General features: G+C 38.9%; 1 protein-coding gene across 2 annotated transcripts in view; it reads left to right on the forward strand.

Moving 5' to 3' along the window:
- GLT1D1 (glycosyltransferase 1 domain containing 1) overlaps window positions 1-22,398 on the forward strand; it is a 708,692-nt gene that overhangs the window by 302,543 nt on the left and 383,751 nt on the right. For both annotated transcript variants that reach the window (XM_053701853.1, XM_053701854.1), the window contains exons 7-8: window positions 6,101-6,196; window positions 22,100-22,149. In XM_053701853.1, the coding sequence (XP_053557828.1) occupies window positions 6,101-6,196; window positions 22,100-22,149 (146 nt within the window). The remainder of the gene's footprint in view (window positions 1-6,100; window positions 6,197-22,099; window positions 22,150-22,398) is intronic.

Genomic DNA, 22,398 nt, shown 5'->3' on the forward strand with positions numbered 1-22,398 from the left:
CTCAGGCCGAACTGATAGATGCTTTGGCAGTGCCTTGGTCGTTCAGCATAGCTTATGTGTTTCCACCGTTCCTCTCCTTCCATGCGTGATTGCTCGGATCAAACAAGAGAGAGCTTCGATAATTCTGATTGCGCCTGCGTGGCAATGCAGGACTTGGTATGCGGATCTAGTGGACATGTCCTCTCTGCCACCGTGGAAACTTCCATTGAGACAGGACCTTCTAATTCAAGGACCTTTCCAACATCCAAATCTAATTTCTCTGCAGCTGACTGCTTGGAGATTGAACGCTTGATTTTATCTAAGCGGGGTTTCTCAGATTCGGTCATTGATACTTTGATACAGGCACGTAAGCCTGTCACTAGAAAGATCTATCATAACATATGGCGTAAATATCTTTTTTGGTGTGAATCCAAGGGCTAATCATGGAGTAAAGTTAGGATTCCCAGGATTCTGTCTTTTCTCCAAGAAGGATTGGAGAAAGGGTTATCAGCGAGTTCCTTAAAGGGACAGATTTCTGCTTTGTCAATTTTGCTACAGAAACATTTGGCAGCTACAGAAACGTTTGACAGATGTTCCAGTCTTTTTGTCAGGCTCTAACCAGAATCAAGCCTGTCTTTAGACCAATTGCTCTGCCTTGGAGTTTGAATTTAGTTCTTAGTGTTCTTCAAGGGGTTCCGTTTAAACCTATGCATTCCATAGATATTAAGTTATTATCTTGGAAGGTTTTGTTTTTATTTGCTATTTTTTCTGCTCGTAGAGTTTCTGAGCTTTCAGCGTTACAATGTGATTCACCTTATCTTTCATTCTGATAAGGTGGTTTTGCGTACCAAACCTGGATTCCTTCCTAAGGTTGTTTCAAATAAGAATATTAATCAGGAAATTGCTGTTCCTTCCTTGTGTCCTAATCCTTCTTCTAAGAAGGAGCGTCTGTTGAATAACTTGGACGTGGTCCGTGCCTTGAAGTTTTACTTGCAGGCGACTAAGGATTTCCGTCAATCATCTTCATTATTCATTGTTTATTCTGGAAAGCTTAGGGGTCAGAAAGCTACGGCTACCTCTATTTCTTTTTGGCTGAAGAGTATCATCCGCCTGGCATATGAGACTGCTGGACAGGAGCCTCCTGAAAGAATTACGGCTCATTCTACTAGGGCTGTGGCTTCCACATGGGTTAAAAACGATGCTTCTGTTGAACAGATTTGCAAGGCTGCGACTTGGTCGTCTCTTCATTACAAATTTGATACTTTTGCTTCTTCTGAGGCTGTTTTTGGGAGAATGGTTCTTCAACAGTGGTGCCTTCCGTTTAGGTCTCTGTCTTGTCCCTCCCGTTTTATCCGTGTCCTGTAGCTTTGATATTGTATCCCACAAGTAAGGATGAAATCCGTGGACTCGTCGTATCTTGTAGAAGAAAAGTAAATTAATGCTTACCTGATAAATTAATTTCTTTTACGATACGACGAGTCCACGGCCCTCCCTGTCATTTTTTAGACAGATTTAGATTATATTTTATTTTTTATAACTTCAGTCACCTGCACCTTTAGCTTTTCCTTTCTCTTCCTAAGCTTCGGTCGAATGACGGGGGGGGGGGGGTGGAGGTAATGGAGGAGCTATATATACAGCTCTGCTGTGGTGCTCTTTACCACTTCCTGTTAGCAGGAGGTTAATATCCCACAAGTAAGGATGAAATCTGTGGACTCGTCGTATCGTAGAAGAAATTAATTTATCAGGTAAGCATAAATTTACTTTTTCCTGCAGTAGCATAAAAGCACAAAAATAGAGAGAGAAAAATTAAGAAAGGCACAGGCCACCTCTAACTGTCAACTTCAAAACAGCAGTTGTTTAGTTCTATTAGATAGATATTGCAGGGCTGTGACTGTATAAGCAGTGCGGAGCCTATCAGAATATTAATAAGGGGAACAGCTTTATCTTCCCTCTAGGATACTATTCGCTTCTAAATTCTAGAATAGTACTTTCTGAATATAGGGGCTCAGCTATCTAGTGAATATTTGCACATAAGTTATTTCTAGTGTCTCTAGCATAAAATTATAGGTCCTTAATGCTTAACGTACTCATATTCTATATACAACATATTTAAAGTCTCATAGGTACTACCAAATTCTCCAGACTCCGGCTCGGAAGCTTTCATTTATGAGAATACTGTCCTCTAAATCCAAGCTTTTGGCTATTCCTTTCAAGGGAAAGACCCTTTTCAGGCCTGACTTGAAAGAAATCATTTCTGACATTACAGGAGGTAAGGGTCACCTCCTCCCTCAAGATAAGACATCTAAGCAAAGGGGACGACAAAGTAATTTTCTTTCCTTTCGTAATTTCAAAGGAGTCCCCCCTTCCTCCTCCGCTAAACAGGAAGGGAATTATCCTCAAGCCAAGCTCACCTGGAGACCCAACCAGTCTTGGAACAAGGGTAAACAACCAAAGAAGCCCACTGCTGCTCCCAAGACAGCATGAAGGGGCGGCCCCCGATCCAGGACCGGATCTAGGACCGGATCTAGTAGGGGGCAGACTTTCTCTCTTTGTCCAGGCTTGGATAAGAGATGTTCAGGATCCCTGGACACTAGAAATCGTGTCTCAAGGGTATCAGTTGGAGTTCAAAAATCCCTTCCCAAGATTGTCTGTAGACCAGATAAGAAGAGAGGCGTTCTTACGTTGTGTAAAAGACCTCCTCTATGGGAGTAATTTGTCCCGTTCCAAAACAGGAATAGGGACAGGGGTTTTACTCAAATCTTTTTGTGGTTCCCAAAAAAGAGGGAACGTTCCGACCCATTTTAGATCTCAAGAGTCTAAACAAATTTCTCAGAGTTCCATCCTTCAAGATGGAGACTATTCTGACAATTCTTCCATTGATCCAGGGGGGTCAATATATGACTACCGTGGACTTAAAGGATGCATATCTTCATATTCCTATCCACAGAGATCATCACAAGTTCCTGAGGTTTGCCTTTCTAGACAAACATTTTCAGTTCGTGGCCCTTCCCTTCGGGCTGGCCACGGCACCCAGGATCTTTACGAAGGTTCTAGGGTCTCTGCTGGTGGTTCTCAGGCCGCGGGGCATTGCAGTGGCGCCTTATCTGGACGATATTCTGATCCAGGCGTCGTCTTATCAGCTGACAAAGTTCCATACCGACATGGTTCTATCCTTTCTAAGGACTCATGGGGGGAAGGTGAATCTAGAAAAGAGTTCACTAACTCCACAGACAAGGGTTCCTTTCCTGGGAACTCTAATAGACTCTGTATCCATGAAAATCTTCTTGACGGAAGTCAGAGAATTAAAGATTCTGAATACATGCCGATCCCTTCAGTCCAATCCTCGGCCATCAGTGGCTCAGTGCATGGAGGTAATTGGATTGATGGTGGTGGCAATGGACATCATTCCGTTTGCTCGTTTTCATCTCAGACCTCTACAACTGAGCATGCTCAGACAGTGGAATGGAGATAATGCAAACTTCTCTCCTCAGATAGATCTGGATCAGGAGACAAGAGACTCTCTTCTTTGGTGGTTGTCGCCGGATCATCTGTCCCAAGGGACGTGCTTCCGCAGACCCTCATGGGTGATAGTAACAACGGACGCCAGTCTACTAGGATGGGGCGCAGTCTGGAATTCCCTGAAGGCTCTGGGTGTGTGGACTCGGTCAGAGTCTCTACTTTCAATAAATATTCTGGAGTTGAGGTCAATATTCAATGCGCTTCAGGCTTGGCCTCAGCTGGCTTCAGCAAAATTAATCCGATTTCAGTCTGCCAACATCACGACTGTGGGTTATATCAATCATCAGGGAGGAACAAGGAGTTCCTTAGCGATGACAGAAGTATCCAAGATAATTCGGTGGGCGGAGGCTCACTCTTGTTATCTGTCAGCAATCTACATCCCAGGAGTGGACAACTGGAAAGCGGATTTTTTGAGCAGACAGACGTTTCATCCGGGGGAATGGGAACTCCATCCGGAGGTCTTTGCCGCCCTGATTCTCAGATTGGGCAGACCGGAGCTGGATCTTATGGCATCTCGCCAAGCTCAAGAGATACGGATCCAGGTCCAGGGATCCTTAGGCCGAACTGATAGATGCCTTGGCAGTGCCTTTGTCGTTCAACCTAGCTTATGTTTTTCCACCGTTTGCTCTCCTTCCCCGGGTGATTGCTCGGATCAAACAGGAGAGGGCTTCGGTGATTCTCATCGCTCCTGTGTGGCCTTGCAGGACTTGGTATGCCGAACTGGTGGACATGTCCTCTCTGCCACCGTGGAAGCTTCCATTGAGGCAGGACCTTCTCATTCAGGGACCCTTCCATCATCCAAATCTAATTTCTCTGCAGTTGACTGCTTGGAGATTGAACGCTTGATTTTATTTAAGTGAGGGTTCTCTGATTCGATCATTGATACCTTGATCCAGGCACGTAAGCCTGTTACTAGAAATATTTACCATAAGATCTGGCTTACTTATCTTTATTCAGGAGAATCCAAGGGCTACTCATGGAGTAAGATTAGGATTCTTAGGATTTTATCTTTTATCCAAGAAGGATTGGAGAAAGGGTTATCAGCAAGTTCCTTAAAGGGACAGATTTCTGCTTTATCTATTTTGCTACACAAACGTCTGGCAGATATTCCGGATGTTCAATCCATTTGTCAGGCTCTGACTAGAATCAGGCCTGTGTTTAGACCTATTGCTCTTCCTTGGAGTTTGAATTTAGTTCTTAAGGTTCTTCAAGTGGTTCCGTTTTAACCTATGCATTCCATAGATATTAAATTGTTATCTTGAAAAGTTTTATTTTTGGTTGCTATTTCTTCTGCTCGCAGAGTTTCTGAGCTTACAGCATTACAATGTGATTCTCCTTACCTTATTTTTCATTCTGATAAGGTAGTGTTACGTACCAAACCTGTTTTTTTTCCTAAGGTTGTTGCCAACAAAAATATTAATCAGGAAATTATTGTTCCTTCCTTGTGTCCTAATCCTTCTTCTAAGAAGAAACGTCTGTTACATAACTTGGACGTGGTCCGTGCCTTGAAGTTTTACTTGCAGGCGACTAAGGATTTCGTCAATCATCTTCATTATTTGTTGTTTTTTCTGGAAAACGTAGGGGCCAGAAAGCTACAGCTACCTCTCTTTCTTTTTGGCTGAAGAGTATCATCCGTTTTGCATATCAGACTGCTGGACAGCAGCCTCCTGAAAGAATTATGGCTCATTCCACTAGGGCTGTGGCTTCCTCATGCGCATTCAAAAATGATGCTTCTGTTGAACAGATTTGCAAGGCTGCAACTTGGTCGTCTCTTCACACTTTTTCCAAATTTGATACCTTTGCCTCATCTGAGGCTGTTCTTGGGAGAAAGGTTCTTCAAGCAGTGGTGCCTTCCGTTTAGGTTCCTGTCTTGTCCTTCCCTTTCATCCGTGTCCTATAGCTTTGGTATTGTATCCCATAAGTAAGGATGAAATCCGTCATATCTTGTAAAAGAAAAGGAAATTTATGCTTACCTGATAAATTTATTTCTTTTACGATATGACGAGTCCACGGCCCACCCTGTCTTTTTTTAAGGCAGGTCTTTATTTTTGTTAAACTTCAGTCACCTCTGCACCTTGGTGTTTCCTTTCTCTTCCTAACTTCGGTTGAATGACTGGAGTGGGAGGGAAGGGAGGAACTATATATACAGCTCTGCTGTGGTGCTCTTTGCCTCCTCCTGCTGACCAGGAGGCGATATCCCGTAAGTAAGGATGAAATCCGCGGACTCGTCATATCGTAAAAGAAATAAATTTATCAGGTAAGCATAAATTACCTTTTTATTTTTGTTGTGTATGGGCATGCATTCTATGTTGTTGTTATTGCCAAAAATCTCAATAAAAGATTAAACAATAGAAAATACAATTTTTTTTTAAAAAAAAAAATAGGTGTCATGTCCCTTTTTAAGGCTCATACTCAGTTACATTGTTTGACATTTCCCTTGGTTGCAATGTGCTAGAGTAGGCGTATAAATGTGTAATGCTGATTTCCATTATACTTTTATTCTGATTTTAATACATTTGTGTTGTGGGCAGGAAGCAAGCATCCAGTTCTTGATTATATTTGTTATAAACTCATCCAAATCCTTTTGCATTCTGTGTTGCAGGAATTCAACGGAATCTAGAGAATTTGCATCTATTCCTCTTGATATGTGGCCTGAGAAAAGTAAAAGATCCACTTTATCTGGTTGAAGCTTTTCAAGGTAGGTAATCTGTAGAAAATCCTAATCACTATATATAGGATCATTAGAGCGCCGTCTTACAGAAAAAGCAAAAAAAGAATTAAATTTTGAAGTTATTATTTTTCATTGTATTAGAGACAGAACAAATGTATTTATAGAGCAGCATATGTAACATAACCTTTTTAGCTTAAGCTGAACTTAAAGGGACACACACTTATCCCCCCCCCCCTCCTAGTGACCTTTACCACTGCAAAGATGTTTTGGGTACATATTTATTTACCCTGATGTTTTTACTCTGTTGTGTAACTCTAGTTAGTGGAACAGAGAAGCAAGATCACACTTACACTTTACTGTTTTGTCAGTGAAGCTGTACAGCCCACCTATGTGTTTAGCTACTATGTAGCATGACTGGTGATTGGTGGTACGTGTGCCTGCTGCTCCTTTTTGTCGGGGTTTAGCACATAGTAGTTTGAGGTAATGTTTGCTTTTCTGACATTAATTTGAAGAATTTGAGCATGACATTTTTGCATTAAAATGTCTGTTTAAGAAAATGTGAGTTTACAGGTCATGTTACTTGTGTCTAATTTTTAATTCTCACTCAAGGGCACTTTCTTTTTACAGTTTACTGTTCAGCATTTAGATTTGGATTTGGCAGTCAATATTTAAATCTGGACATAATTGTAGTGGTTGTTATTAATCTGGTGAGCATGATATTTCACTAGATGGTAAAGCTATGCATGTGGCGTACTCGCTGTATGAAGGAGCTGTACTTGAATATGTGTGTATGTCACCTATTGAAGAGAGAGCAATGCTCTTAGTAATGTAGGGACATGAAAGTAAAAGCTTAAAGGGAAAGTCTACACCAGAATTTGGATTGTTTAAAAAGATAGATAATCTCTTTATTACCAATTCCCTAGTTTTGTATAATCACAGTTATAATAATACACTTTTTTACCCCTGTGATTGCCTTGTATTTAAGCCCTCTATAAACTGCCCCCTTATTTCAGTTCTTTTGACAGACTTGCATTTTAGCCAATCAGTGCTGACTCCTAGGTAACTCCACAGGCGTGAACACAATGTTATTTATATGGCACACATGAACTAACACTCTCTAGTTGTGAAAAAATGTCAAAATGCATTTAGATAAGATTTGGCCTTCAAGGGCTAAGAAATTAACATACAAGCCTAGAAAAGTTTAGTTTTCAACTAAGAATACCAAGAGAACAAAACAAAATTGATGATAAAAGTAAATTGGAAAATTGTTTAAAGTTACATGCCCTATTTGTATCATGAAAGTTTATTTTTGACTAGACTGTACCTTTAAACTTTGTTGAATCAGTGTAATTGTAAAAACTGTTTAACTTTTATTATAAAATGTACCTTTTCTTTTGGTATCTTTTTGTTATACTTTGCTCCTTTTTTATTTTAATGAGAGCATTATGATGCAGATTCAGGAGGAGGAGGTCTTGAACAATTAGGTACAAAATTGTTACAGACATGGTTGCAAACACTAAAGTTCTCTGGATTAGTATACACTTTCATATTTAATGGGGAACTCACAATTGTAGTACTGTGTCCTTTTAAAAAGTCCATTTAACAAAGAAGACTCCCATCCAGAAAAGCCTTAGTAGCTTGCCAAAATGTGTTGGCCTGTGGTATATTAAAGTGTCTATTTCTGTCATTTTTTTCTCTCTTTGACATGTCCCCAATGATCCATTATACACCCTGGAGTGTAACAAATTATTTAGAAATATTTAATTGTCCTTTAAATTAGTTATTTTAGACTGTTAAACCAAAACCTATCCTGAAAATATAAATACTTTAGTATGCTCTATAGAAAAGCTAAGCAAACAAATATCAGCAAGCAGCAATCAAGTTCCCAGTGTGTGTGTGGGGGTGTGGAAATGGGCAATGTGATTTTCATTTTCGCTTACCTTCTGTAACTATTGCCTATTTGGGTATAAACAGAGATAAGATAAAATGCCTAAATCTATATAGAGGTAGATAAAGAGGTCTGCTACCTCTGCAGACTCGTTTGTATGGGCATGTTCCTGAGGACACAGGATTGAGGTTTTAATCAGCAAATGCATCTATTTCATATAAAAAACTAATCCTGAAGGGTTTTCCATATGTTTTATACTCTGCAGCAATTCTAGCAAGTTATTAGGAACACTTTTTGAAGGAAATCAATTCGATAGTACAGTGTTCCTTTAAAAGTGTCAAGTAAACCCATTAATCATGTATCCAAAAGTGGAAAAAAAAGAACTTCTAGAAATACACTGTTTTTTATGGGAGATATTTATATTTTTCATTGCATTTTAACCGATTTTTGAGTGAACTTCATACAAGCCCACAGTATTTGCATTTCAGTTGGTGTGGCTTCCAGCTTTTCTCTCAGGTGAGATCTTATGGAGCTAAATAATTGATCTAATCACCTCCTAATGATTTTCTAACTTGCAATTGATCAAAACTCCTTTAAGTAGTTAAATGAATCACTAGCAAACATTAATCATGTTGAAATCAGTACAATATTGAATATAATTTGCAGATCGCAAATAAAGTGACATGAAATTTAACATTTTTCTTTCATGATTGAGTGTACAAATAAAATAAAATAGAAACCGTTTTCAAATGATTTCTATTATTATTATTTCTATTTTTATTATCAGATTTTTCTTTGTTCTGTTGATATGCATTGTTGAATAGCGGGTAGGCAGGCTCAGGAATGTGCAATTTTGCTAGAATACTTATATTTTGTGAGAACACTGCTGCCATCTCGTGTTTAAAACATTCTTACAAAACTGCTGTCAAATAGTTCTCGACACACACAAATAACATGAGAAAAAAGTCAATTTTAACCCCTTAATGACCGAGGATGTGCAGGGTACGTCCTCAATAAAAAGGCAGTTAACGCCTGAGGACGTACCCTGCACGTCCTCGGTGTGGAAAGCAGCTGGAAGCGATCCTGCCGGGACCGTCGGGGGGCGCGCACGGAGGGTGGCGGGCGGGCGCGTGCACGGGGCGGGAGCGGGTGGGAACCGCTACACTACGGAAAATGTTTTAATAAAAGTGGCCTAATCTTGTTTGTGCAAAAGCACAAAAAGAGATTGTGGAGGGGTGGGGGGTTGGTTTTGTGTGGGGGGAAGCTACACTACAGAAAAGTTTAACAAATGTTAAAAAAAAAAACATTTTTTCTTCTAAACTGGGTACTGGCAGACAGCTGCAAGCTCCCTACAAGCTACCTAATTAACCCCTTCACTGCTAGCCATAATACACGTGTGATGCTCAGTGGCATTTAGCGGCCTTCTAAATACCAAAAAGCAACACCAAAGCCATATATGTCTGCTATTTCTGAACAAAGGGGATCCCAGAGAAGCATTTACAACCATTTGTGCCATAACTGCACAAGCTGTTTGTAAATGATTTCAGTGAGAAACCTAAAATTGTGAAAAATTTAAAGTTTTTTTTTAATTTGATCGCATTTGGTGGTGAAATGGTGGCATGAAATATACCAAAATGGGCCTAGATCAATACTTGGGGTTGTGTACTACACTAAAGCTAAAATTACCCTAAAAAGCTCACTACATGCTCCCTAATTAACCCCTTCACTGCTGGGCATAATACACATGTGGTGCGCAGTGGCATTTAGTGGCATTCTAATTACCAAAAAGCAACGCCAAAGCCATATATGTCTGCTATTTCTGAACAAAGGGGATCCCAGAGAAGAATTTACAACCATTTGTGCCATAATTGCACAAGCTGTTTGTAAATAATTTCAGTGAGAAACCTAAAGTTTGTGAAAAAATTTGTGAAAAAGTAAACGATTTTTTTTATTTGATCGCATTTGGCGGTGAAATGGTGGCATGAAATATACCAAAATGGGCCTAGATCAATACTTTGGGTTGTCTACTAAAAAAAAATATGTACATGTCAATGGATATTCAGAGATCCCTAAAAGATATCAGTGTTCTAATGTAACTAGCGCTAATTTTGAAAAAAAAAATGGTTTGGAAATAGCAAAGTGCTACTTGTATTTATGGCCCTATAACTTGCAAAAAAAGCAAAGAACATGTAAACATTGGGTATTTCTAAACTCAGGACAAAATTTAGAAACTATATAGCATTGGTGTTTTTTGGTGGTTGTAGATATGTCACAGATTTTGGGGGTCAAAGTTAGAAAGTGGGGTTTTTTTTTTCAATTTTTCCTCATATTTTATAATTTTTTTTATAGTAAATTATAAGATATGATGAAAATAATGGTATCTTTAGAAAGTCCATTTAATGGCGAGAAAAACGGTATATAATATGTGTGGGTACAGTAAATGAGTTAGAGGAAAATTATAGCTAAACACAAACACCGCAAAAATGTAAAAATAGCCTTGGTCCCAAACGGACAGAAAACGGAAAAGTGCTCTGGTCATTAAGGGGTTAAAATAGAAGTAAATCGGAAACTTTTTAAAAACTGATTGTTCTATCTGAATAATGTAAGACAAAATTGGGGTTTCATGTCTCTTTATTTCTTAATGTTTCTAGCTTTTAGAAGGGTTTAATGAACATTGTTAGTTTCTTTTCCCACACATTTGAATAATTTGTTTTATTATAAACTTGCATTTACAGGAAAACTAGCTGGAAACATGTCTTTTTCAGGGACATGAAAATCAAAATAAAAAATGTGTGATTCCGATAGAGTAGTGCATTGCTGTTGGGAAGCTGGCTTTAAGTGTGTGCTTAAACACAGTTTTACACATGCAATAGCACAATTATTAAATGCTCTAAAATATTAGAGCATTTATTTTTTTGTACTTGTATGTCCCTAAAATTACCACAGCTCCCCAACCTGTTGGTGACCCAATAAACACAGTTATCTTGGGTCAATTATACAAAAAAATGATATGCTGAAATTAATTACAGCATACCATTTTTGACATCAAACTGCCCCTTTAATGAAACTGCTTCTATTTTTATGGCTAAAAGAAAATCTAATTTGATTTTCAATTTAAATGTTACATTTTTGAATTTATTTAGTCACCAGCCTCTTATTATCATAATATCTTTTCTTTCCTAAGACATGGAGAGTCCACAACGTCATTCCAATTACTTGTGGGATATTCACTCCTGGCCAGCAGGAGGAGGCAAAGAGCACCACAGCAAAGCTGTTAACTGTTAATTCCCTTACCCATAACCCTCAGCCATTCTATTTGCCTCTGTCAATGGAGGAGGTGAAGTTCGGTGTCTGAAGATATTTTTCCTTTTTTGGGTACTTTCCCTGCAAGCAAGGATTTGGTTTTGGCTGTGTCCATGTCAATCTCTTGAGTAAGAGTAGTGGTGGCTTTTAAGCAGCTAGGAAGTGTTGAGGTGGTCCTTACTTTGTTTTTCTGACATATTTGCTGCCCTAGTCATAGAAAGCCAGAGTTGGTTACTCTGTTCTTTCTTTTTCCACAGGTCTCTGTAAGGAGTATGTGTCATTTCACGCCTGGTGAGCTGTCTTCCTGCTGGACAGCTAGATTGCAGGTAAGTGCTTTTGTCTTCTAGGTGTTGGAGACGTGCACTTCAGGAACATAGTTAACTCTGCAGTAATGGAACTTGATATTCTTGAAAATAGTTAACTCTGCAATAATAAAAAATGGGACATGATAATCCTTTAAGTATAGGATTTACTGGGGTAGCTGCAGGCACATATGTATGTGGAAGGGGTTAATCTTCCCTTATTATTTGGGGATGTTTTCTCTTGGCTCTTAAGTATATTTGCCCTTGTAGTGTGACAGGAGATGTTTGGGGCAGTGTGTTTTTACCGCAAGAACAGTAGGGCAGTTTATTGCGGCCGTTATTCTGAGGAGTTGCAAAGGGACTTTTATTTTTATTCTTCTTGGCAGTTGGAACGTGCGATTTTAGTTGCTGCGGAGTTCCTGTTTAGTGGTCATGTGACTTCCCGCTCATCCGACTCGGAGAGGAGCAGCGTCACATCTTCCCTGCATTTCTGTGTCAGCTCGTTGAGGAGTCTCTTCGAAGCAGTCTCAGTGTACCAGTCTAATTGGGATTCCTCTGAAAGTACGTTAGGACACCTCACACTGTCTGAGGTGTAGAGGTGATAGTTGTATTAGCATGTATAACGCTTTGAGGGATTAAAGTCTATTTTTAAAGGGACAGTAGTCTTTTTCAAAAAATTTTAGTTTCTCTTTTATTTTTGGGGATTTTTTTATTTTAAAGCTATGGACATGGAATCAGAATCTGTTTTTTTTATTGATGCTTACTATGTCTAGAGGCTCAAATTGTTTTGCCTATGCAATTTTGTGCTACATGTTTAGCTAGAACGCTAGAGTGTAAAGATAAATTATTGCCCTATGAGCCTATTGTCTCCCAGGATAATGCTGTTCAGGTTAGGTCGCAGCTTTCTCCTCAAACGTCCCAAGCCTCAATGGCGTCACATACAGTGCCCTGCCGTTCCTCTCAGCCTCCTGGAGGTGTATATTTGCCTGTAGATTTTGCTGCACAGATATATTCTGCAATAACTGCTGCATTATCTGCTTTTCTCATGTTGGGGAAGTGCAAGAGGAAATCTAAACATTTTTCTGATAGTAAGGTGTCTGTCGCTTCTGGTGCTGCGAAGGTTGACCTCCATCCTAAGTCCGATGAGGAGAATACCTTGGTAGCTTCTGAGGGTGAAATCTCAGATTCAGACAGTATAATTGCTTTAATAAATAAGTCTCTCCAAAGGAGAGATAGATGTGATTATTTTAAGTCTCTTATAAATCCTAAATGGGATACACCTGAGTAGCCTCAGATAGGCAGTGCCAAATACCCAGTATAATAAATAAAAACAAAAATAAAGGGTAAAGGAAAGGAGGTATTATGGGGCACACTTAGAATAAGAGACTTGTAACATGGACTGAGAGGACGGCTCTATCTACTAAAGTATAAAATATAACTTTTATTATTCAAGTTTTAAAATAAGTACAAACCAAAAGAGGTATCCTTCAGATTTAAGCTTGAACACCTCCATGTACTGTTAAAGGAGTTACTGGCTACTTTGGATGACTCTGCTTCTTCTGTCGCTGTCAACCCTAAGAAATTGAGTACACTTAACAAATAGTATAATGTTCCTTCCTCTGTGGAAGTGTTTCCTGTTCCAGACTCCATTCGAGATTCATGGTGCACAGTGCCTAAAGTAGAAGGGGCTATTTCCCCTCTGGCTAAGAGAACTAAGATTCCTATTGAGGATAGCTGTTCCTTTAAGGATTCCATGGACAAGATGCTGGAGGCTTATTTAAAGAAAATGTATGTTCATCAGGGCTTACAATGGCAACCTGCAGTCTGTATTGCCACAGTGGCAAGTGCATCATCTTATTGGTGCGATGCTTTTTTCGAGTTGATTTTAGAGGAAACTTCTTTGGAGGAGATTCAAGATAGGAATAAGGCCCTCAAGCTAGCCAATTCCTTTATTTCTGATGCTAACTTGCAAGTCATTAGACTGGGAGCCAAGATGTCTGGCTTCACTGTTCTAGCTCGCAGGGCTTTGTGGCTGAAATATTGGTCAGCTGATGTTTTTTTCTTTTTTTTTTTTTAAGTCTTTATTTATAGACCAACAAGATAATCAAAAATAAAAGGTTAACAACAAAAGAAAAATTATGTTAAAGTCACATATTCGTTTCACCATACAAGGTGATTAATATAAAATACATGGATTAACACTTAATACATTTCCAGTCATATGAAAATTAAAGTAATGCTATCACCAGTCTAGTGATCAAAGTAAATTAACCTCTACTCAACTTCAGTTTAAATTTTTATCTTGTTGGTAAGTTTTCTTATTTTTCTCACAAAATATAAACACTCAAACCAACAACACACAATCTATTATCCAATATGAACAAACTAACAAAATAACCAAAGGAAAAAACAAAAACAAAAAACGAAGGCCATCCCACTGGCTCCCTCTCCCCCTCTCCAGCTCTCTTATTCTATATGCAACCATTCTCACTCTCTCAATTAAATACAATGTACACACCTTTATCAATGCCATCATGCCAAAATAATAAAATAGACCTAAGCCCATTCACTAGGTATTTTGCCCGTTTGAATCAAGATATCAAAAAGATTTGTTTTTCTAATGATGGTTATAAACTGTTGTTGTAACATAATGGGAAAGGTTCTCATTAGTCCAAGCCATTTTTGGAGATATTTCTCCATTTTGCCCTCTAGATAGATATCACTATAATATTGTTCAGATATAATTATCTCAGCTATCATAGATTTAAAAGTTTGGAAAGAAGGCAAACTATTAGATCTCCAATTCAACAAAATAAAATTACGTCCTGCCAAGATCAAAGTATTAATTGTCTTATATTGTTTGTTTTTATGATAGTTACACAAAAAAATTATATCTTGTGAGCTTATAACAAATTCATCATCCAAACTTAAAGATTACCAAAAATTAACCTTATACCAGAATTGTTTGACTTTTAGGACAATTCCAGAAGCAATGCATAAGATCAGCATTCGGGTTACTACATTTCAAACAGACATTATGGTCGGCTTGATACCACTTTTTAAGTTGTGCGGGTGTTACATAAACCATATTTAAGAGCTTGCAATGAGATTCTCTCCAAGAAGTTGTAGTCGTTGCTTTTTGTACCAATCTGAAACTCTCCTTAATCTCCATATTAGTAATGGAAGGAAAGTTTATTTTCCATTTGATCAATAACTCATTTAAACGTATCTCATCGGCTTTGTTAAGTAGCATATTATACATAAAAGAGATAGATACGTAACCTTGTCTATATATATATTAATTACTGTATTAATATCTCCTAGCTTCCAATCTGACATATTATCCTCCCATAATTCCCCATAGAAATGTCTCAATTGTAGATAGGCAAAGAAACTGTGTTTATGAATTGTATACTCATTCTGTAAGTCCGTAAAAGATTTAATAATATTGAGTGTCTCTTTCCTAATTTGAATCACATTTTGTAGGCCTTTATTTGACCATTCCTTAAAGGTTCTGGAGAGAATCCCACTAGGGAATTTTGGGTTTCCACGTATTGGTAAATATTTGGAAGACTTCCAGCAAATATCCAGTTCATCACACAATTTATGCCATGCCAAAATCGGATTTGTAAATATCCCCATCCGAGCAATACGTTTAGGTAGTTCTGTCTTGGATAGGTGCATAAGGGCTTTCAAACAATATGGCGTTACAATACCTGACTCTAGGTGTAAATTCGTTGAATATTCTGTTTCTGTAATCCAATCTAGTATATATTTACTAAGTGTAGTTAGATTATAGTATCTAATATTTGGAAGCGCTAGTCCTCCTGCGTACGTATGTAAGCTAAGATTATGTGTAGAAATTCATTTACGTTTTTGTTTCCAGATAAATACAGCTGTTATACCATTAAACAAATCAATATCTTTGGCCTTGATCATGATCAGGAGATTTTGTAGCAGATATAATAGTTGTGGGAAAAAATTGTCTTAATCATGGAGATCCGTGCAGAGAGTGAAATAGGAATCGCCATCCAGTTATCTAGATCTTTTTTATATTTAGAGAAATAGGATGTATAATTTAATTCATACCATAAAGCAGGATCCTTATGAATTTGAATCCCTAAATAGTTTATTGCCTCTACTGACTTAAATGGACACTCAGAGTTTAATAGTTTATTTTGAGTGATCCATAAAATTTCTGACTTTTCAAGATTAATTTTATAGCCTGAAAAGGATCCGAACTGTATTGCTAGGGCTAGAAAATGCAGATAATCTGCATATAGAGTAAGGACTGTTTTAACTGATCCAACCATTATCCCAGATAATTCTTGCCGTAATTTAATCGCAAACGGCTCTAGAGCTAGGTTAAACAAAAGAGGTGAAAGGACCCCTGACGAGTGCCTTTTTCTAAAATAATATCATGAGTAAGTTCAGAATTAATTAATAAATTAGAAGTCGGATTTTGATAAACTGCATATATTAATTTTAAGAAATCCCCCTTAAAACCAAAATGCAAGAGTGAAGTGAATAAGTGATCCCAGTTGATGAGATCAAAAGCTTTTTCAGCATCAATCGCCAACAACGCCAAATTTGATCTGTTCAAAGTTTCTTTGTTCTTATTTTCATGCCAGAAATACTCCAGGACTGTTAGGACCCTACGTATAATTTTAGATACATTTCTGCCTGGCATAAACCCAATTTGGTCTATATGAATTAGCTTCCCCATCTTTCAAAATTTTATATAGTTCAGCAGGAAGTTGATCTGGCCCAGGAACTTTGTTGGTTTTTGCTGTTTTAATCTGCGCTATTACTTCTGCTACTGTAATTGGCTGATTTAATACTTCTAGATCTTGTTCCGCAATTTTAGGTATTCTAAAATTATCCCAGAAGTGCTGTTTATTCTGCACATTTATTTCTTCCCTCTTATAAATCCTCTTATAGTAATTATAAAAAGCTTCCTTTATTTCTTTTGTATTGATAGTAGCCCTACCCTCAAATCTAAGTTTATTAATTCTTTTACTACTCTGTCTATTTTTAATCAGAGTTGAAAGATATTTGGCCGATTTTCCATAATTTTCACAGTATTTCGCACTCATTTTTAAGTCCTCTTGTGTGGTCTTATGCTTAAGAAATAAGTCCCTTTCCTTTTTTTTCTCCATATATTTATCCCAGGCTATTTTAACTGGATTGTTAATATATGCTTCATAAGTGTTTCTAACCTGGTTGGTTAGCTGTACTTCTCTAGCCTTATTTTTTTTTTCCATTTACTTAAATATGCTCTTATCTCACCTCTAATGAATGCCTTAAAGGCTTCCCAGAAAATCTCCGGTTTGGACACATGTACTTTTGTTAGACTTATATTCGTTCCACTTCTCAACCATCCAATTAGTGAAGTGTAAGTTATTTATTAAGTAAGAAGGGAAGGAAAGCCTAGTAAAGTTAGAGCCACAATCTAAGCCAATCTTAATCTGGAGTGAGATCACCGCGTGATCTGATATAACAATATCTTTTATATCTGCAGTCATTACTTGATTTATTGCGTATTCCGAGACCAAGAAAAAATCTATATGAGACAATGTATTAAAAGACTTAGATTCGCATGTGTAAGCTTTGACATCTGGAAATTGCATACGCCAAATATCAGTTAATTTTAAATCCGTCATAAAATTTGAAAGCATCCTATTTCTTCCTTGCTCACATTTGTTTAAGCACTTAAACCTATGCAGCCGAGGCCTGGGGGCTATGTTAAAATCTCCACCTATGATAATTCTCTGATTATTATAGTATAGCAATTTAGCCTTTAAACTATCCCAAAATCCTTTATTGGGTTTATTAGGACCGTATACGTTACATAGCACCAACTTTACTCCTTGAATTGCTATTTCTATTATAAGATATCTCCCTTGCGGATCTATAATTTGCGATAAGATATCACATTGCAAGCTCTTATTGAACAGAATTGCAACTCCTCTTTTTCTCCCACAGTAGGGTGAATATACCACATTGCCCACCCATTTAGATTTTAGTTTTAAAGCCTCTTCAGGTTTTAGATGCGTCTCTTGCAAGAAGGCAATTTGTACGTTAAGAGATGTTACCTCCAAGTCCAAGCTCTTGTCGCTACCTTACAAGGGTGAGACCCTGTTTGGTCCTGGTCTGGTAGAGATCATTTCTGAAATTACGGGTGGAAAGGGGTCCTTTCTACCACAAGACAAGAAGAATAGACCTAAGAGGGGTCCTTTCGTAACTTCAAGGGTCAGAAGTCTTCCTCTTCCAAGCTGGAGCAGTCCAAGTCATCTTGGAGACCCAATCAGACTTGGAATAAGGGGAAACAATCAAAGAAGCCATTATCCAAGGGTAAGTCAGCATGAAGGGTCAACCCCCGGTCCAGTACTGGATCAGGTGGGGAGCAGACTTTCCTTGTTTCAACAAACTTGGATATGAGATGTCCCAGACCCTTGGGCTGTTGACATAGTATCTCAGGGTTACAAAATAGACTTCAAAACTTGTCCTCCCAGGGGCAGATTCCTCCTCTCAAGAGGAAACAATCAAAGAAGCCATTATCCAAGGGTAAGTCAGCATGAAGGGTCAACCCCCGGTCCAGTACTGGATCAGGTGGGGAGCAGACTTTCCTTGTTTCAACAAACTTGGATATGAGATGTCCCAGACCCTTGGGCTGTTGACATAGTATCTCAGGGTTACAAAATAGACTTCAAAACTTGTCCTCCCAGGGGCAGATTCCTCCTCTCAAGATTATCTGCAGACCAGGTAAAAAGAGAGGCATTCTTGAACTGTGTTCAGGACCTGTTCTCCCTGGGAGTGATTGTTCCAGTTCCTCTAAGGGAACAGGGTCTAGGATTTTATTCAAATCTGTTTGTGGTTCCCAAAAAAGAGGGAACTTTTCGACCCAATTTAAACCTGAAGTATCTCAACAAATTTCTCAGGGTACAGTCCTTCAAAATAAAAACCATTTGTTCCATTCTTCCTTTGGTCCAGGAAGGTCAGTTCATGTCGACTATAGACCTGAAGGATGTGTGTCTTCATTTTCCCATCCACAGGGATCATAACAAATTCCTGACATTCGCTTTCCTAGACAAGCATTTTCAGTTTGTTGCTTTTCCGTTTGGCCTTGCCACAGCTCCCAGAATTTTTACAAAGGTTATGGGGGCTCTCTTGGCAGTTGTCAGGTCTCAGGGAACTGCAGTGGCGCCCTATCTGGACGCCATCTTTTCAACTAGCAAAATCTCACACGGAGATCTGGTTGTCTTTTCTTCGTTCCCACCGTTGGAAAGTGAATCTGGAAAAGATTTCCTTTATTCCAGCTACAAGTGTGGTCTTCTTAGGGACCATCATAGATTCCCTATTTATGAAGATTTTTCTGACAGAGGTCAGAAAATAAAAAATTCTCTCTTCCTGCCTCTCTCTTTGGTCTATTGTCCGGCCATCAGTAACACAATGCATTAAGGTAATTGGTCTGATGGTCGCTTCCATGGATATCGTTCCCTTTGCTCGATTCCATTTGAGAGCTCTGCAATTATGCATGCTCAGACAATAGAACGGAGACCATTAAAATCTGTCTCAGAGGATAGAACTGGACCAGTTGACAATAGACTCTTTTGTGGTGGATTTCTCAGGATCATCTGTCTCACAGAACATGCTTCCGGAGACCCTCCTGGGTGATTGTGACCACAGATGCCAGCCTGCTAGGCTGGGGAGCAGTCTGGGCCTCGTTAAAGGCTCAGGGCCTATGGACTCGAAAGGAGTCTTCTCTTCCGATAAATATCTTATAGTTGAGAGCGATCTTCAATGCTCTAGTGGCCTGGCCTCAGTTGTCTTTAGCCCGGTTTATCAGATTCCAGTCAGACAACATCACCTCAGTGGTTTACATCAACCACCAGGGAGGAACTCTGAGTTCCTTGGCTATGAAGGAGGTGACTCAGATTTTTCAGTGGGCGGAAGCTCACAATTATCTTCTATCTGCAATCCACATTCTAGGAGTGGACAACTGGAGGCGGATTTTCTGAGCAGACAGACTTTTCATTCGGGGGAGTGGGCTCTCCATCCGGACGTGTTCTCCAGGTTAACCCTCAAGTGGGGGGTGCCGGAATTGGATCTGATGGCGTTTCGTCAGAACACCAAGCTTCCAAGGTACGGTTCAAGGTCCAGAGATCCTCAGGCCGTTCTGATAGATGCCCTAGCAGTTCTTTGGGACTTCGATCTAGCATACCTGTTTCCTCTGTTTGCGCTCCTTCCACAAGTCATTGTTCGTATCAAGCAGGAGAGATCGTCTGTAATTCTAATAGCTCCTGCATGGCCCTGCAGGATCTTGTTTGCAGACTTAGTGAAGATGTCATCTCTTCCTCCTTGGAGGTTACCTCTGAGGAAGGACCTTCTAACTCAGGGTCCTTTCCTCCATCCAAATTTCATTTCTCTGAAGCTGACTGCATTGAGGTTGAACACTTAGTTCTGGCTAAGCGTGGGTTTTCAGGAGTCAATTATTGATACTCGCAAGCCTGTAACTCTTAAAATTTACCATAAGGTATGGCGCAAATGCCTGTATTGGTGTGAATTGAAGGGCTTCTCTTGGAGCAGAGTTAGGATGCCTAGAATTGTCTTTTCTCCAGGAAGGTCTGGAGAAAGGGTTGTCAGTCAGTTCTCTGAAAGGTCAGATTTCTGCATTATCTATTCTTTTACATAAGCGCCTGGTGGATGTGCCAGATATTCAATCCTTTTGTCAGGCCCTGGTCAAAATCAGGCCTGTGTTTAAACCTGTTGCTTCTCCTTGGAGCCTTAACCTAGTTCTTAAGAGTTTTGCAACAGGCTCCGTTTGAGCCTATGCATTCTGTAGATATTAAATTGTTATCTTTGAGGGTTTTGTTTCTTATTGCTATTTCTTCTGCTCGCAGAGTTTCTGAACTCTCGGATCTGCAGTGCGATTCGCCTTACCTTGTTTTTCATGCTGATAAGGCGGTCCTTCGTACTAAATTGGGGTATCTCCCTAAGGTGGTTTCGGATAGAAATATTAATCAAGAAATTGTTGTTTCTCAGGAAAGCATAGGGGTCAGAAGGCCGCTTCTACTTTTCTTTCCCTCTGGTTGAGAAGTATTATTCTTTTTGCTTATTAGACTGCTGGACAGCAGCCTGCTGAGAGAATTGTGGCTCATTCCACTAGGGCTGTCTCCTCTTCTTGGGCTTTCAAGAATTAAGTTTCTGTGGAACAGATTTGCAAGGCTGCAACTTGGTCCTCTTTGCGTACTTTTTTCAAATTCTACAAATGTTATACTTTTACCTCGGCTGAGGCTTCTTTTGGGAGAAAAGTTCTTCAAGCGATGGGGCCTTCGGTTTAGGCCTGCTGTCTTGTTCTCCCTCCCTGTTCATTCCGTGTCCTCTAGCTTGGGTATTGGTTCCTACTAGTAATTGGAATGACATTGTGGACTCTCCATGTCTTAGGAAAGAAAACAAAATTTATGCTTACCTGATAAATTTCTTTCTTTCCAGACATGGAGAGTCCACGACCCCACCCTTTATTAAGACAGTATTTCTTGTTAAACCTCAGGCACCTCTACACCTTTGTGTTATCTTCTTTTTCCATTTCCCTTCGGCTGGATGACTGGGGGTTATGGATAAGGGAAGTGACACTTAAGAGCTTTGCTGTGGTGCTCTTTGCCTCCTCCTGCTGGCCAGGAGTGAATATCCCACTAGTAATTGGAATGACGTTGTGGACTCTCCATGTCCAGAAAGAAAGAAATTTATCAGGTAAGCATACATTTTGTTTTCTAATCAGGCATATAGAAAACTAAAAAATGTCTTTTAATTTACATTAAGAAATATGAAATCAAAACAGTGATATCCAGATTAAACTGTAAAAGTATATAATGTCTTCTAGTTTCAATCATAAATGACTTCCCATTGTAATCAAATTATGCAAATACCAATATATAGCTATATTTTAATGAACTAATGAGCATAATACATATGTTGACATAATAGACATAGAGAGAAGGGCGCTCTTAGGAATGAACAACTGGCTCAAAAAACGTGTTAGCTTGTTCTATGGACATTTCATTTTTTATCACACAAGTTTACAGGCCTACATAATGACTTAGGTAGGGGTCTTGGAAAACGGGAATCGCTGCTTTAATTTATACTACTTCAGATTAGCCAAACCTTTCTTTACAGGATGTCTAGATGCATGTTTTTTGATACACACGAACCTTGTTCATTGTTAGTCCAGGCTGTTGCCAGAAGTGTGTAGAATATAGCATATAATATCTAGCACGTGATTCTGCTACTTTCCTACTGTTTATGCTGCAATTATCTTGCAAACTGTGAGTTGCAAGGATGCATTATCTGTCTCACAGTAAATGGAAACATTTAGCTATAGAGTATATCTACATTCATCTCAATATATCAGCAAATTCTATTTCTTCTTTATTGCAGAATGGCATGAAAAGGAACCAAATGTTTACTTGGCTTTAATTGGACCAATGGTGAGTTGAATTTTATGTAGTCATTATTTCAAGCTTTTTACAGCTTAAAGCATTTATATCAATGAAAGAAAACTAGCAGGGTTCTGGACTTTATAGGAATAGGTATTCGTAACAGATTCTTAATAATAATAATAATAATAATAATGTTTCATAGTGTGAACTCACCTACGCAGCTGTGAAATTCCCAGTGGCCACTTCTTCTGAAAGATATAAAATCAGGTCCAAGGGAAATATCATAAGACCAATTGG

This window comes from Bombina bombina, chromosome 2, assembly GCF_027579735.1.
Source record: "Bombina bombina isolate aBomBom1 chromosome 2, aBomBom1.pri, whole genome shotgun sequence".
NCBI classification, from domain to species: domain Eukaryota; kingdom Metazoa; phylum Chordata; class Amphibia; order Anura; family Bombinatoridae; genus Bombina; species Bombina bombina.